This window comes from Pseudopipra pipra, chromosome 10 (assembly GCF_036250125.1).
Source record: "Pseudopipra pipra isolate bDixPip1 chromosome 10, bDixPip1.hap1, whole genome shotgun sequence".
NCBI classification, from domain to species: Eukaryota; Metazoa; Chordata; class Aves; order Passeriformes; family Pipridae; genus Pseudopipra; species Pseudopipra pipra.
Genome location: NC_087558.1, coordinates 20,513,157 through 20,530,372, shown reverse-complemented (window position 1 = coordinate 20,530,372; position 17,216 = coordinate 20,513,157). Strand labels below are relative to the sequence as shown.

Below are 17,216 nucleotides of genomic sequence, written 5' to 3'. Positions count from 1 at the left end.
TGAAAGTTATCTGTAACCTGAATGTATCTCACCTGCCCTGGATTGTACTCACTGTGACAGAGGCCATAGGGACAGATTCCCACCTGCTGTAACTCAGGCAGGTCTGCTGGAGTGATACACAACACAACCATGAATCACAGAAAACATGGTGAATAAGGAACACTTTTCTCTGGTTTCCAACACAAGAGTAGGATCAGAAGGAACCTATTACCTACCAGCTCAAAACCAACAGGAAGCCGCTTGCACACCCTGTACAGTCCAGCTGTGGAGCTCCTTGCCCCAGGACACTGCAAACCAAGCAACTAAACACCTCACTGAAAGAACAAAACTCATCAGGAGTCATGAAATACAAAGAACTCTCCTCAGGTTCAGACATTGCCAAGCCTTAAATTGTTGGAAACTGGGAAAGTATTCTGGGAATACCACTGCATACCCACTGTACTCTTCCCTGAGCACTCCCTGCAAGCTGCTTTAAGGGACAGGACATGGGATAGATGGAGCTGGCATTTGACCCAGTGAAGAAGATCTTTCTGAACAGCAGTTCACACCAGCTGAAGACACAGCACCGTGTCTCACGTGCACGGCTGTACAGGCACACGAGGAGCCCGATACTCTTACAGGTGTAACAGCAGAGTAACCTCTGCAGAGCATTTGGTGCTCACTAGCAACCAGCTCTTATAGTCAGTAAACTACAACTGTTGCTGCTGCTACAAGCTGGTAGCTAATACACACTTATCTCTGTTGTTCATCAGTAGCTCAGAAGCTACCAGGACATGATATTCATGCAGATAGATGTTCAAAGAAAAGTTTTCATTACAGTATAAGGCAACAAAACAGAAGCCGACTGACGCTGCCAATGACAAGCTAGTTATTTGTCTTGGCTTTCTTTTGATTATCAAACTGAAAGTCTATATTGCCAAATTAGACAAAAACTGCTTTCCCTTTTTCCTGTAACTTTTGTCAGAAGTCTGATGCAAATCTCCTACAGAAGAAATATGACCGAGTTATATTAGCATCGTCCATTCTGCTTCATTTACAAATGCTATCACAGATACCTATTTACACCAAGATTGAAACATGCACACATTACATTAAACATTACCTCAATTATTGCTTAGTGTCAGAACAGCTTAAATTGTATTGAACTGCAACAGCAAACTCTTATATTAATCGTTGAAGAACAGCTCACATATCAATAAAAGTATTTGAAGTCATCACCTGGCTCAGTCTAAACACAGCTAGGCAACAGGAGGTTACAATGAACTGGGTTTACTAGATAGACTTCAGTGTTTATATAAGGATTCTTCTATTAGGTAGCAATTTTTTTACTTCCAAGGAGTTCCTTGCTTTGGAAATATTTTGGACATCATGGACAAAAGCTTATTATCTGAGATATTATACAGGAAATAGCATTAAAGAAAAAAGCCAACATTTCAGAATATGTGATTGTAGACTTTATTTTGAAAATGCTTCATGAAAAACAGTTGGTCATTGGAAATATTTTAAAAGTAATTTAATCACAGACTGCCAAGACTGCACTCCTCACCTTCTTTGCATCAACCAAGCTCCAGTTCTTCAAAGATCACCCAATACCAGCACAAATGACTGGTTTAGACATCTTCTCTGGCTGTCCCTTAAGAGTCACTGAGAATGAATTGAGACAATAGTAAAATGATGCATTTAGCTGCCTGAATCCTTTTGTGAGTGAAGAGGGGTCTGATCAATTCCTACTTACCTCAGCACACTTCTGGTTTCAGAATTGACTTTGGGGGTTTCATCACTGCCTACCATAGAACGTTAATGCTTTCATTAATGCTAAATGTAAAGACTTGGAAGAGCTATTCGGAGAGATGCAAACAAGAAGGAACAGATTACTATCAACCACTGCTGACAGGAAGCCATTGGTACTGGAGACGCTGAGGCTGAACTTATCAGATAGCCAGCATTTGAGAGAACATTTCATTAAACAGTGAAAGCAGACAGGACCCATTTGCTGTGGAGCAGCACCTCCGAGTGTGACTCACGCTATTGAACAATCCTGACTTGAACCTGTTGAGGATCTTGGCCCAGCGTTTCCTTTTCAGTATTAATCCGAGCTAGAAACGTGTCAATAAACCTCTCCGCTGCTGCCTGGCAGCTGGATAAGCAGCAGTGCGAGCCCTCTGAGCGCTCGCAGGTCAGCAGCAGCAGCAGCAGGCACGCCAGACCCGGCTGGTGCTGCCGCCGAGCCCCCGCCCTGCGAGCCCTTCCCAGCGCCCGCACCCTCGCGGTGCCGGCCGCGGGGCTCCGGCAGCTCCCCACCTTCCATCCCTGTGCCCATCCCCTCACCCCACCCCGCCGCACACCCCCACACGGACCGACGCCCTGCGGAAGCAACAGGGCAGCTCCCCGTCCCTCCGAGCTCCGGGCCAGGGGCCGGTCCCGGCGGGGCGGGCGCGGCCCCCGGTACTCACATGGCGAGGGGCCGAGCGGGGTCTGCTGCCTCCCTCTCCAGCAAAGATGGCTTTCCGGCTCCGCGCCTGCTGCCAACGCTCTCCTACTGTTGTAGGCACTGTTGCTGAGATAGGAGGGGTAGGCACCGGCTACTGAGCATGCCTGCGCCTTATCACAGGGTAGGAAATAGAGGCAAGGCACGGAGGTACCCCCTCCCCACCCTCACGCCAGCCAGGAGAAAGTCCTGGAGTGACGAACGCGAACGGAGCCTCCAGCTCCTGCCACATCCCGCCTCCTCCCCGTGCGGAGCAGGCAGCGTCTGGCTGGGTGTGGTCACCGGAGCGGGGCTCAGTCCAGCCAGGACGCCTGGGGGGATTTCGGTGAAAACGTTTGTGTCTTTCTGCAACCACCTTCTGTCTCCTTCTCTTTTCTAGAAAAAAAGGGCGGGGGAGGGAAGAGAGCGAGAGAGGGAAAAAAAAAGGAAGAGAAGCACAAAATGTATTGCTGTTCAATCCATGCTGTCATGGGTGAGTACTGGTGAATGAAAAAAGGCAAGCTGTCAGGATTATAATGCCTACCCACAACACAGAGCAAACCCAGAGACAGAGAAGCTACTGGATCAGCCACTGATTGTGAAATGGTTGTGTCTCAGATGAAGTACAGCAGTTGCCACGTCTCTGTGCTCTTGGCTTTAAGTTCACCTGACACTCAACCTAAGACCAGGCATCCAATCTCACCCTTGAAACTCCTTCATTACCATCAGCACTTCCCTTGCATGTCCCACACCCTTGTACACCTCAAAACTTCTTCTGAAGCAGAACGTGCTCCTTTACATTCAAACCAAAGCCATCATATACTCTAAACAGAGGTCAAGGAAGAAGACAGGTTTTCAAGAAATGGCATTTAACATCACTGTCCCCCAGTGATAACTTCTTCCATTTTGCTTGTAAAAAGATACCTTACCTGTCACTGCCTTTCCATCCATGTCAGTGACAGATAGCACAAGCTGTTAAACCCAGGTATCTGGGTAAGGCAAGGGCTTACCCAGAACACAGAGAAGCTTTTGTAAGTAAGACCTCAGATTTCGAAGTGCCTTTTGGAGATAAAGTACAAGTGTCATCAGATAAAATCTGTGTTTTTTGATGCGGGAGTCAAAGAAAAGGTGAATTGTTCCTCAAAGTAACAGGCAAAGGCACAGGTACTAGGGATGAGGAACACATCAGTCCCAATTTCTAAACTTGGTATCAATCAGTTAAATATTTTCATGGAGAAAGTAACCAAGGAATGTGACAACACCCACAGTGGTGGTACACAGCCCAGACCTTAGGACACTCAGCTATTGCCTAAATCCAGGCTCAGATGCTGTCACAGCCTCAGATGCAAGCCCTTGGCTGTCAGCTCTGAAGGGGATCCAAACCTTTGGGGGAATGGTGGAACTCTTCACAGCGACTTAGTCACAGGAACCTCTCTCCCCTCTCCCTCTGCTGCCTGAGAGCTTCCTCACGGCATTAAAGACTCATCATACCTGCTGCCACTGGAGGGTGAGTTTGTCTCTTCTAATGAAGGTAATCATTTGCATGAATGAATAAATGTCACTTTGAGCCTTAGTTTTCTACATTTGACCACATCACTAAGGGCGTGCTCACATGTTGCAGTCGTAATAGCCTGGCCCTGAGAAGCTTTTTCTGATGGAAGTAAAAAAAAAAAAAAAATCAACGTGGATTTTCTCTATGTAAAGATGGAGTTTCAACCAATTGATATGCCCTGACAACAGTCAAAAGATTCCTGACAAGCTTTAAGCTTTATCCAATCCACAGATTATTTAGCTCAGCACTTCTCATCTGGTATTCCTCCACAATCTTTCCTCATGAGGATGGTTTACTTTTCAGATATCCCAGACAAAGATACATTTATCTGATACCCCTGTAGCACACAGCCACACCAACACCCACACATAGGCATAAACTGAGTACAGGCACCACCTGCTACCAGTCTTCAAACCCAAACCACGCTCACATACTGAGGAAGTGAAAAGTCATGCAAGGCTGTGAGGCCAGGAGCTTCTGGGACAGAAGGACCTACTATCTAGACCTTCCTGCCCCTTCTGTGCTATCACTTCATGTTGTTATGTGGAGGGTGGAACAAGTATTGATGCCAGACCAAAGCTGAAAAGACTCAAAAAAAATCCCCTGGAAGACTCCAAACCCAACTTATTAAAATGTTTTATTATACAAACTATCCAGAGCACATGATACAGTGTCTATGCTGACTTCATGCCAGCTTTATCCTGATTGAAGGGGAGCAGAAAATACACCCATGAGCATAAAGGTGAAATGGCAGTCAGAAAAATTAAAAATTAATAGAAACGTGTCAGTACAGGAATAATACCTCAAACTTTGTGAAAAGAGTGCAGAATGAGCTGAAGTTGGAACAGTGTACCACAGCATATGGCCACAGCTTTCTCTGATGTGATACAGGAGAGTTCTCAAAACCAAATTAAATAACATCACTGGACTGTGGCTGCTAAAGAAGAATTTCCTACCAGCTAATGAAGGCATCACCACTCCAATCCAAGATCGCGATCCTGAAGAAAATTCACAGCTAAACTGGGGGACATTTTCCTTTAGCCCTACATTTCCTTGAGCTCACAGACTGCCATTAAAGGCTACCAAAGCCTTTGGTGAAAGAAGACATGCAGAGACACCCTGTGGTGGCAAAATAATATGATCAGAATTAGTTCCAACAGCTGAAAATTCATTTAAGACACACAAGTGGATCAGAAAAGCTGCATCGTGCGGACACCAAGAAATTCTCCCAAGTTGCTATTCATGTAATTTCCTCTCTCCAGACATCCTTTCCTCTCTGGCATCTTTTACTCTGTGTGTTTGCATGACAGTCCCTGCCACAAAGATTTTACCTCTTATTCTGTTTGGTACTTTTACTCCAGAGGACAACAGCTGAATCACGGCTGCGACAGTTGGAGGGATGGCCATGGAAATGCTCTGCTTTTGGAAGAGAGTTTCCTGCATCTTCAGCCTGCCAGTCTTGGGTAGGGAAAACAATCAGTCTTTTGTAAACTGTTGCTGTTGGTTTTTTTACCCCATTCATAATTCATATTTTGTCCTGAAGTCAAATTTTATCTATGAAGGCAGTTTCAGAGCCATCAATATACAGCTCAGGACATCCAGAAATGAAAGACATCAACAACCAGCATCTGTGCAGATCAGTTTTGGCATCTGAAGTCTTGCAGGTACTACACCTTGCTTATAATGAACTAAAGATAACCTACAGATACAACAATGAGGTTCCTGAAAATGTTGTCCATTGCTGATATATGATCTTCATCTGAAGGAAACATATTTTCTCCCAGATCTGCAAGTACGATCCCCATTTTAAAGAGTCATTAACAAAACAACTCCAACAGTGCTAGATAAGAAAGGTGAGAACAATTGGTTGGTAGATAGAAAGCAATGGTAGTCAAGTTTCACAAGATTTAAGCAGAGAAGAAAAGCAAGGCAAATAAATCAATTATTCAAATACTGGGTATTCAGATCTGATTTGGCAACACTTTTAAACAGATAGTTAAAGTATAGAAGGATTTCCCCTCACATCATTAGAACTAATTATACTCCCCATAGCCAGACAAATTCATCTTTAAAAGAGAAATTAAATACTGTACATGTCCAAAGTATAATTTTTCAAAAATTGTCTAAAAGGCTTAAAAAAAGATCTGAGTATCTTCAGTGCTTTGTTACCAATTTTTACATGTTTATTTTTGATGTTACATTTTCTTCTCTTGATCTTTTAGACAAGTGGTATCAGTACTGAAAGACCCTTCAGTGAGAAGCCTTTGAAGCTCCCTTCTCAGAAGCAAGGTAGATGTCTGCCTCCCCAGTTGCTGATTTTATTAGACACAGATTGTTCTGTTCTGCAGAGCTTCACCTCAGCACCACTGTTTGCCTAAAATGGGTCTTGAATTTGCAGATTATTTTGTCACCAATTAAACCCCAAAGTTAATTGTGAGGTGTGTAAATTTTCTTTCATTCACAACTTCTATTCCTTCACATCTTAGTAATACTTTAGTGACAGCTTCCTTTTACAGGTCAGTGAAATCTTTGTAATTCCTTTCATAAATGGTCTTTTCTGCCATTTCTGTGGGATATACAAGTCCGACTTACCTGGGTTCTGTTAAAACACTGGGTCTCTCATGACCAAGCCTGAGCAGCAAGGTGTGTCTCTATGTTCCTTCAAGGAATTTACAGTTTCTTGTTAATGTGTATTACCAGGTAATTTTGGTAAATGATTATAACACAACTTAAAACTGTTTCAAGGTGTGATCCTGCAAAGCATTTGTGCAGTCAGTCCCAGTCGCTCTTGCCTGTGTGTGTCCTAAGGTATGAACTGGTTATGGAGAACTGTACTTAAAAGGCTGGGAGAGACTGAGGGGAGAGCAGCATACAAGGAGAGAAAAGATGAAGAGTAAAAGCAGAAAAGTTCAAAATGATTGTCAGTTTTGTTTTTAAGCCCACAGACTTTGTGTTATTTCGTACAGAAGATTTGTGGAAAATATTTTTAACAGGCAGGAATAAGACAATAGACATAGGAGGGGGTGAACATGACCCTCCAAGTCAAGCAACCAAAAGTTAATGAAATTACCAAGTATCAAATGTAGCACAGAGAGACTAATTCAATCAGAGAGGCCAAAGGGATAATTCTTGGAGACAAAGCATCACAACGCGGAAATGCAGCCTAATCAACTGCTTTATCAAAAGAAAAAGGAAACAATTTCCAATCCTTAACTAAAATCCCCAGTTGGTTCTTCATCTTTTCAGGGTTCTGGTTTTTGCTTTGCAGTGTTTGTTCCATCTCGCATTTGTTTCACTGCTTCTTTTCTCTGCACAAAGCTGTTTCACTGGCTCCTGGCTCTTCGCTTCTATCAAACGAGCCGCCTCTGCTCTTGGTTTAAGCAACCAGCTTCATCATGAAAGAGAGAATGTAGAGGGAAATATTCATTATGTTTAATGTCCAAGCCTACTTTCCATAATTACGTGGAATAGAGCAAGAATACCCAGAGTCACCTTGTGTCTGCAGGATTTTTCAGAGCAGGTATTTGCTTCATCTGATGGAAAGCAGCTGCTCCCTGATCTCAACTGAACCTCCCGTGTAACCAGGACCCTTTGCAGGTAGAGTGACACATCCAGACTTCGCCAGGTACAACAAGCAAGGGAGAGGCTTTCGAAAAGCTACTCAGACTTCTGTTTTCACCTAAGCAAGTGGTGTTGTTATGACAGATAAAATGAGCTGGCACAAAGGAAAGAGGGACCTCATGGAAGGAAGCGCAGGAGATGGGAAGCACGGCCGAAAAAAGCGAGAGCGGCTATTTAAGAAGAGATTTTCTGGACTGAGCCTTTTCTCTGGGTCTCCTAAGAATAAATTGTAAGTACATCCTAGATTATATTTTGTATACATTTTTAACCAAGAAATTTTGTAAGTATTTCCAGAGCAGCTCTGGAAGAGCCACACAGACACTTTTGTTAGCTCTGCCGTATTAACTGTTTCACAAACAAGGAAACAGTTATGGACTAATCAAACAACTTGACCTAAAAACTAGGAAGTCACTGGCAGAAGTAGACACAAAATGAATGTCTCCAAACCTTGTGTGTCTGTGTGTTCCTCTTATAACCATTTCCCAATGCTTCCAGTGCTGCATACAGAGAGAGGCAGCATCTCTGTCCCTCCAGATACACACTAGCACTGCCAGCCCGACAACCCAGGACACTGGTCAGGGAGTAACATTGCTGCAGTTTTTGTTGCACTGACAGCTGTAACTCCAGGGTGTAATGGGCAATGGCAATCTATGGGCAGCAGCAAAAATCACTGTCCAACAAAGTCAGTGCTACTAAGTTTCTTGAATCAGAGCATAATTATTGCTTGTGTTCCTACAATCGTACCTTTATACTTACTACTTTTCAGTTAGAAGGAGAAAAGGAAAAACAAAACAAAAAGACAAGCAACGCAAAACTATTCCTTTTTCAACAAAAGTAAGCAGAGGTAAAAGTGAGTTTGAGCTTACTGCTTTGTGCATGTATTAGTTTTGAGCCATTATAATCATCCATATGGGGTTTGAAATTCTCTTTTTGGGTCTTTCTACTTGATATTATTCATATTATTCTTCCTTAACACAAATTAAACTGAGTGTATGCATCATGCTAAGATCAGGAGGGGTTTCCAAAAATTGTTTTTTCTCATTCAAGACCTGCATTCCCTACAGATCTCCTACAAAGAGTCTGTCTTTGATAATTATCATGAAATTACCGTCTTAGGAGGAAGTGCACGCAAGTCTCCACAATTACTCAGCTAACTACATTAAGCTTGAAAGCCACAGCAGCTGGTTACAGGCTCGACATAAGATTAAAATACACTAGCCAGAAATGAACCTGAGAGCCACATTTTTCTCTCAGACTGATCTAATTGCAGCACAACTAATACCAAGGGCTTGGCTTTGGGATTTATCTTGCTGCACTGCTAAGGAACTGGACTAGAAACATAGTCAAACATCCAAGAAGTGAATTACATCTGTGAGTATTCTCTGTTATTCATAATTTCACTGAAGCGTGCATTCGGGGGGCAGACAAATGCAAAGCAGTAAAACCATGTTTTCCAGACATTGATCCTTCTGTGTCAGTGATAAATACGGACTTCCCCAGTTTGAAAAAAAGATTAAAAAGAAATTCAACAGGAATGTAGGAACCTCCTCCCATGGTGCTCTCACATTAATGGGAAGAGTCAGTCTTCAGACCTTACTGGAGATATTTCTACAGACACATTGCATGGCGGTAGTTTCTAAATACATTCAAGCCACAAGGGCCTACAGAACTCCCACAGTGGTACAACCAAATCACATCATTTCCACAGTTGAGCACTGATTTGTGAGCTCTCGTAAGGGATTACGTAGGTTACCTGCTTGATTTTGAAGCACTGTTTTATATAAAAGACAATGGTATATAATTTGATCAAGAGACCTTTTCTTTCAGCTCTTCCATCTCTGTTCAAGGTCAGTGCAATATAGGGCTTATCTACTGGCCAGCATTAGTGTGCACTGTTAGTGCACACAAGTGGAAAAAGAACCTTTATGATGGTATGGGGGAGGCCTATTAGGTCAGATGCCAGTAATTTAGATACACAGAGCTGTATGGAATTTGTCTTCATGCAAACACACGAGGCTTGTGCCACAATCACCCACAGAAAAGCTGCATATTAAAGATCCTACCTAGCTAGCTGGCATCACTGGTTTATGGTTTTGTTTAAATGATGGAAATCCTTTAATCATTCTGTGTTCTAAAACTAATGGTTTGTCCTGCCATCACAGCCTGACTCCCCTTTTTCTGTCCATTCCTGCTTTCTGCAGGTGACCACACGTTGCACCTGCTCCTGGTGTGTTACAGGTATAGCCTGTGGAAGGGTTCATAAATCACACACTAATTGCTTCTGCTGCCCTAGGAAGTGCACAGGCTGAACTTGTCACCTCTCTTTGTGACTGTTGTAGCCCTCAGGGAAGAAGTCAGCTTTTTGAAGACAAGAGGAGATGTTTACACAGGAAAGGCTCCAAGAAGCTGAAGCCAGCACGGGAGGAAATCTGTTCTTTGAGGCAGCCACACTCCGGGAAAATGTGTCCGAAATGCGAGATCCTCACCTGCCGGAAGTGCGAGACCCTGCACTCGGAGAGCGGCTTCATTGCCCACAGCCTGCTCGACCACTATGACAGGGGAGGAGCCACAGCCCACCTGTGACTGCAGAGGGGTGGTTAAAGATCTGATGTGGGTACCCTGCCAGTACCCAACCACATCCCAAACGCTAAAGCTTGGATCCCTCAGGCTCACTGGGTCTCCGGCCTGTGCAGCGTCATCAATTCCAGCCATGCTGTAGCTCATACTATACACAGCAGATGCACATGCAGTAATTTAACCAGCATGCACCCTGCAAGCAAAGATCTGTAAGCTAAAAGTTTCTCAGCTACTAAGGACAAGGAATTGTTTCAGAAATAATCTCCAGTTTTCTTTGTTCTCTCCAGGAAACAAAATTATCCCACTGAGCTGCAAAGAAGGACGTGACTATTGCATGCAGAACACTGGGTACATTACTCTTACTTGCAATGCCTTGGTATGTTTCAGTATTGTTTGTGGTCTGGAATATTAAACATTTTATTTTTAAATTAACTAACTCGGGTATGCACTTGATGGAGGAAGGGGGCTTTCTAAAGGCCATGAGGATTGCAGATCACATCCAAACACCCTGCTAGAATTTCTGACCTCTCACAGGCTTTCAACACCTCTCTTATGATTCAGCATCTTGCCTTAAAAGAAGCAACAAGGATCACAACTATCAAAATATTTAAGATTTCTTCAGGTTCTTAAACCCAAAACTATAATTTTTAAGCAAAACTATAATTCTTAAAACTGTGTAGTGCAGCTCCAAATAGGAGCCAAATAGGCCAATACACAATGGTAGAGGTGGGTGGCATTAAGGTCCAGGCATACATAAGACTATTTATCTTTTTGGAATTCTTAAGTACAGGTGAAAGGAGGAAGTAGCCTCTGGAATAGGTTATCCCAAGTTTAGCAGCATACATCTTTTCCTCCCATGGCAACTGGCCAACTCTATATGCAGGATGAATTCCTCACTCTTTGGTTGGTAACAGGTAAACAGACTTAGTGTCCCATAGCCGGTGATATTAAGGGTTCTTTTATTTAGCCAAGCAGATAGAACACAGGCTGGGAAGTCTGGACTTGTTTCATTAATCCTTTTCCTAAGGACTCTCTGTGTCCTTCCTGCTCCCCTTTTGGAGCTGTTCCATTTTTGTTCCAATGAATGTTTGGTAAGGGGACTGGAATCCTGATTTTTTTTTCTATCCCTAGGGAGTACTTTGACTGAGCTATGTCATCCATTCTTGTGTTTTGTTTCCACCTCCTCAGAAAACAATTTCAACAGGAGGAATTCAGAGCCACATATACAACATTCCTGTGCTCCAGAGTATCTTGAACAATACTGCTTAGCTCCCTTTATGGAATGTCAAACACTCAATGCTCCTTAGGCAAGAGGCCGAGACCATTTCAGAAACTAGACTGAGCTGTCCAAAGCCCAAAGGGCAAAGCCCATTATGTACCATAGGTAGGAGAAAACCTGAGGCAGGATTTACAAATAGGAATGAACCGCTACCAGGAATGAACCCTTCTGCCCAGACTTCACTGGTTCTGTGTCCTTCTAGCAAGTACCCAGACTTCCTGTCCAAACACAGACTTCTAAAGCCAGAAATTAGATCTTAAGAAGATCCTTGTGCTACAAGGGCCTTAATCCCTCAGAAACCATGTTTCCATGGTGCTTGATTGCAGCTTCCGCTCATTTGCTTCATAAAAGCCAAGCAATGCCTGGCAAACCAGAATTAACCTTTTACGTTTCCCGTGACTGCTATTCTTAAGCTGTGATCCTTCACAGCTTTCCCAAGAATAAGCCACTCCAGTACTTTAGAAATATCTATTCATCCTCATCCCTCTTCATCAGGCAATCCAGAGGAAAGGTCTCCAGATAGTCACCTGAGGAAGAGCAAGGTGACAGACTGAAAGGATGAAGGACTAGCTCATCACAGCAGCATTACTTTAAATCTCACAGTCCACTACAGTGAAACCAGTTCCAATAGCTGACATAGTTGAGCTTTTAGCCAAGTGTTCCAGAGGGGATAGTTCTATCAGCATCTGCCTGATGGGATTTCCTTTGTGGCTTGCTGGAGGACACACAGCAAAGCTCCTCATAGGGGCTATTAGTCTGGAAAGGCATCTAAGTAATGGCAATGTGCAAACCCAGCTCATTTTAGGGAGCAACTTTCTCTTCTCCTCACTTCCCCCCTCAGTTAATGCTGTTTTCCTGTCCTGTTTGAAGGACAGCTGGTAACATGGTAAATCATTTCCCTGATCAGCACTGCAGAAGCAGCACTCTTCTCCTCTATCAGTCATGAAGTCAAGCTTGGGAAGAACAACTACAACATTTCTATTATGCACTGAGGTAGCACAGGCTAATATGGTACTTGTTTTCTCAGTAGCTGTTAAATGACTGCACTTTTCCTGGGCTGGCTACCAGAATTTCCTTCAGAGATCTGCCTGGTACTGTGAGACCATGTTTGTTTCTGTCATACACAGGTTTATGTGTGTGGTATTGAGGTCAGGCAATAAAGCCACTACCTTGAGCTTAGCCTGACTTTGATCTCCCCAGCCACGGCACAACGAGGCACATTTGTCTCCAAAAACCCCACAGGCCTCTGCAAACAGTGGAATCCCAGAGCCAGGGAGCTCTGCAACCTCTATGGCAGCACCCACTGACACTCATCCATCAGGACAGCTCCACCCCCTCAGCTCTTATGCCAGACAAGTAATTTTTAAAATTATTTCAAGAAAAATTGCCAAAAACTGGAACATACTATGTGAGCACAGGCTTTCAGTTTTAGATTTTAAAGCCAGCTCAAGACATATAATTATATTAATACAATATATTGTGAAAGAATTATAAGAGAAATACTGATTACACATTTAAAAGATTTAGGCTTGAAATCATTCCTAAATAATAAAGCTATGATCATACCCTGACATATCAGTTATTAAGAGCCTGTACTCCTTAATTATCTGATTCCAATAGTTTGAAGAAATTTAAGAGGAATATTGGACTCTATTATATTAAATACACAAATGGGCTCCATCAAAGGCATTCACTAGAATGTGAGTGACTTTACAATCAACAGACCCCTGCCAACACAACTGATACAAGCATAAAAGGGAAAGGAAGCAACTCCACTGGTGAGGGGCAAATCCATGGGAGCTCTTTCCCTGGAAATCCAACACAGGACAAGCAGGAGTATAAAAGCAGCAGTTGTCACCATTTGTTCACAAATCAAAAGATTCAAGGTAAAGAAAGCAAATCCATAAAGTACTCATACAATCAAAAGAAAACTAGAATAAATTAATACAATATATACACCGCATATACCCAATTTCAGTTTTGGTTTTTAAAGCAGCCTAGGTAGCTTTCTCCTCTGCCAGATACAATGAAGGCCTTGAGAAAGAAAAGTAATTTTTTCAGTTGACATGTACAGAGCAGACTAGAAGTAGATCTGGAGAAAAGTAATTACCATAACATGAGACCATCTGAACTGAAGATGTTTGATATCAAAGTTGTACCTTATGTTTCTTTTCTACAGCTGCACAAAGCTATATCCTTTCCAAAGCTTCCACATTTAAAAAGGTGATGTTTCTCCTTACTGTTACAAACATCTTTAACCTCTCATATTATAATCTGACCATTTGATGCCTTCTGAATTCTGTAAATGGTCTAAAATAATATGATCCCACTGAGCCCAAACGAACTTACCATTTCAGTAGTGCAGCTGGATATTGGGAGGTAAGTACAGAAATAAGCAATAGATTGATGTGCCAAAATTCCAGTCTTTTCCTCTTGGATGACAAAATGCGAAGGACAGACTGTCTCTTCCAACTTTTCACAAAGCAGTTATTTATTTATTTGTTCGTTTTCTGAATCAAAGTCTGTATACCACAGGCTGTAGCAAATATGATGAAAACCAGAGAAAGTGGTGATCTATTTGCTAATACAATTCAGCAAACCAGTACTCCACTCAGAGCTTAACATGAAGGTATCACAAAATTACCCTCGGTGACCCTATAAACACTGCTTCCTGTCAGGTTCACCCCTGAGACGTCAGCCTGGAAGGCTTTCCTCTGAGATGTGCTATCTTCTCAGCTATTTGAAGACCAAGATCAATTTACATGAGGAAAATGCATTGTCTCTGCTGCCAAACAAAAAACCAGACCATTTAACAGGCCTCTAACTTCCTCTCCCCATTCTTACTAATTCATTGCCAAGAGTAAGCATAGCAACGGCAAAGACAACCAAACACAACACAGCCTGTTCAAGGGCTATTAACCAACACAAATACTGAGCAGAAGTAGTATTTCTTAATAATCTCTAAATACCTTCCTCAAGGAAGATGGTGAAGAAATCCTATTGCTTATCTCAAGTACTTTTATAACCTGCATCAAAAATCACATCCAAAAAAACCTCACAACACAAAATAACTTTATTCTGTGCAATATCCTGGTGGTACTTGAGGGAAGGTGTTCCTGCACCTGGAGGTCAAGGCTCCTGCCTCCAGTTTTGCCAATAGGAGTGAGTCTGAGGCACAGACTTGAATGACTTGTCCCAAGTCCCACAAGAAGGCTGGGGTGGAATATGGAACTGACTTGCCTTTCCAGCTATGGATATAAGGATGCCATCATGCTCCCTCCTCTCAGACACCACACACACCAAGCAGCCAAGGTGAACTTGCCAACTTCATCTCAAACTTCTGGGAAAGGTTATGTCTCCCTCAACAAGACAATACAGCAGAGATGTCTGAGTACTCTGTTTCACAGAAAAATACAATGTGTCCCAGAACAGTTACTTATGCAAATTTACATGCTGTGAATTAGCCGAGGATGAAATTACTTTTTTCAGTTATCACCTGCAATGTAGTTTCTTTTTAGCCTTCCTGCCATCTGCTGTAGAATATATATATATATAAAACCCAGGGGAAATGGCACTTTTAATGCTACTATATTGTATAAAAAAAAAATCAAACCCAACAAAACCAAACCACAAACCACTTGTTACTTTTACAATATTCTAGAAGCAGAAGATTTTCAGATAGATAAGCCCAAAGGGCGAGGGACAAGAGAATCAAAGCCCTATACAGACTGCCACCTTGGCTCCAGTTAGGTTCTTGACCTCTAAAAGAAACAAGGAAACCTCAAACCAACAAAAATAAATCACTCTCAACAAAGTAAAAGCACCTTTACCTAAATTCCTACATAAACCAACATTTCTGTGCAGAACAACTGTTTAGTCAAAAGGTAAATATGTATGTTTAATTCTCTTTCAAATGTCAACAAGAATCAAGAGCTACCAGTGTCCCTTGGAGAACAAGCAGTAGTTAAAATTTCTCTTGCTGATGTTTGGAAACATTATGTCACATCTTTGAACTAGCAGTTCCCTATTGCACGTAACAAATTTGCTCTCCATTTAAGCACCTAAAAGCCTGGTATCTCACTAAATAAATTAAAACAAATCCAGTTTCTTCAGCAACCATCTTCAACATAAAGCAACATTACTGCAAGCTTTTAATAAATACAGTGAGAAAAGATCAGTGACTTGGCATTGGTGTTCTGGGGTTTTTGGTATGTAGGCTCTAAAAATCACTTTGTGTAGTATATTTAATGAAAATGTCCCTTACATAAGTCAGTACATTTTGCAAGGAACAACTAATCTGAGATACAAATTCCAGTGTAAGGCTGTAAGAAGCTTCTTGCTGAACCTGAACCAAATGTGCCTCTCAAGGTGTTGAGGGCAAAGCCCCAGGGGCTGAGTGGGAGACCATTACAACGAGGGATTCTCAGGCACGTTTGGAATTGGCTTAACCTTCCTGATTCTGAAGGGCTTCTTTTGTGTGTGTTATGTCAGAGGAACAAAATTGCACAACCCTGAACATTTGGATGCTGCATCATTCCCAAAGATGTCCCTGTCCTCCCCCCACCCTACAGACATCTACCCTTCCTTCAGCAGCAGCACGAGACGTGGGGCAGCTCCCTGCAGTACAGTGATACCGTGGTTGCTATTTACAGTAGAATTAATGCATCTGTGCCAGGAGGGCAGAGGTCTTATGAAAAATATATACAATATGGTCATTTTTAGCCAGATTAGGATATAAAAAAAAATTTACTCTTCAAGTCCCAACTTTAAGCAAAGAACAGTTCTGTCAGAGGTCTTCAACCCTCCCGAATATGTTAGAGTACATTACTCTAACGTATAAAAACAAATATTTACACCTCCATAAAGTACCAAAGAATTTTTAAAAATGCCTAGTAGCTCTCAGCGTGCAAAGTCAGCAGGAACTGATTATCCAGGATGTTCACTGTTTCTAGAGACAGTCTTGGAATCAAGCATTCAGAAGCAGAGTGCAAAAGACTCAGGAATTATTTCAGTCCATTTCTTTTTGTTGTTTGTGAGCCTGAGAGCGTTATCCAAACGCTTCTTGAAGTTTTGTTGGTCCATAGGACAGATACCCTCTAAAAACACTTATCAAGCTAACCTTCAGCTTAGTGCAAGCACAGAAGTCTTCTAGGATCTGTAATCTTTTCTAACAGTGTGAGCCATCCAGTTCACTTTAGTAGTCCAACTTTCCCGGAGTGCTTCATCAAACTTTTGCTTAAATTGTTTTAGTGCTTCTTCCTCACTCTTCCCTAAGGCGAGAGAGTCCTAAGACAACAGGAGAACAAGTACTGTTAGGAATTTTAAAAAACACAGTTAAAGCCTCTGTCATCTTTCAACAAACCACATCCTGGTTAGTCCTGTTTTGACACTTTTTCACCTATTCATTGAGCCATCAGTGTACCATCAGTGGTACTTTCTGGGTTTAAAGATAAAACTGAAAAAGAATTAAGCAAATGATTTTCACCTTTATGGGTCTATGCTTGTGTATGAGCCAAGATGGAAACACCCCTGAGAAGACTACATTTAAGATGCAGGGCCCCTGAACTCATGAAAGGAACAGTTTCCTCTGAGCACTAGTACTGACTATAGACCTTGTTCTACAGAGCTGAAAAAGAAAGCTTTGAGGGCTGTGTGGAAATCTTGGCAGAAATGCAAAACAATTAAAATGTATTAATCTTGGAATCAAAAATTCACAACCT

The 17,216-nt window shown here is 42.3% G+C and overlaps 2 protein-coding genes and 1 long non-coding RNA gene across 10 annotated transcripts in view; 1 reads left to right on the top strand and 2 right to left on the bottom strand.

The window, feature by feature from the left end:
• Positions 1-2,737, bottom strand: part of LOC135419781 (vesicle-associated membrane protein 2-like) — a 51,060-nt gene extending 48,323 nt beyond the window's left edge. Inside the window, exon 1 of the mRNA XM_064666609.1 lies at positions 2,454-2,737. Coding sequence (XP_064522679.1) covers positions 2,454-2,455 — 2 coding nt within the window. The 5' untranslated portion in view covers positions 2,456-2,737. The remainder of the gene's footprint in view (positions 1-2,453) is intronic.
• A 126-nt stretch (positions 2,738-2,863) lies between these two features.
• LOC135419784 (uncharacterized) lies at positions 2,864-10,649 on the top strand. The gene is made up of 2 exons (XR_010433149.1): positions 2,864-7,869; positions 9,980-10,649. It is a non-coding gene; the product is annotated as an uncharacterized LOC135419784 (long non-coding RNA).
• The window catches only part of PIK3CB (phosphatidylinositol-4,5-bisphosphate 3-kinase catalytic subunit beta), a 107,093-nt gene continuing 94,516 nt past the window's right edge, over positions 4,640-17,216 (bottom strand). For all 8 annotated transcript variants that reach the window (XM_064666594.1, XM_064666592.1, XM_064666600.1 and 5 more), the window contains one exon: positions 4,640-16,782. In XM_064666594.1, coding sequence (XP_064522664.1) covers positions 16,645-16,782 — 138 coding nt within the window. In that variant the 3' untranslated portion in view covers positions 4,640-16,644. The remainder of the gene's footprint in view (positions 16,783-17,216) is intronic.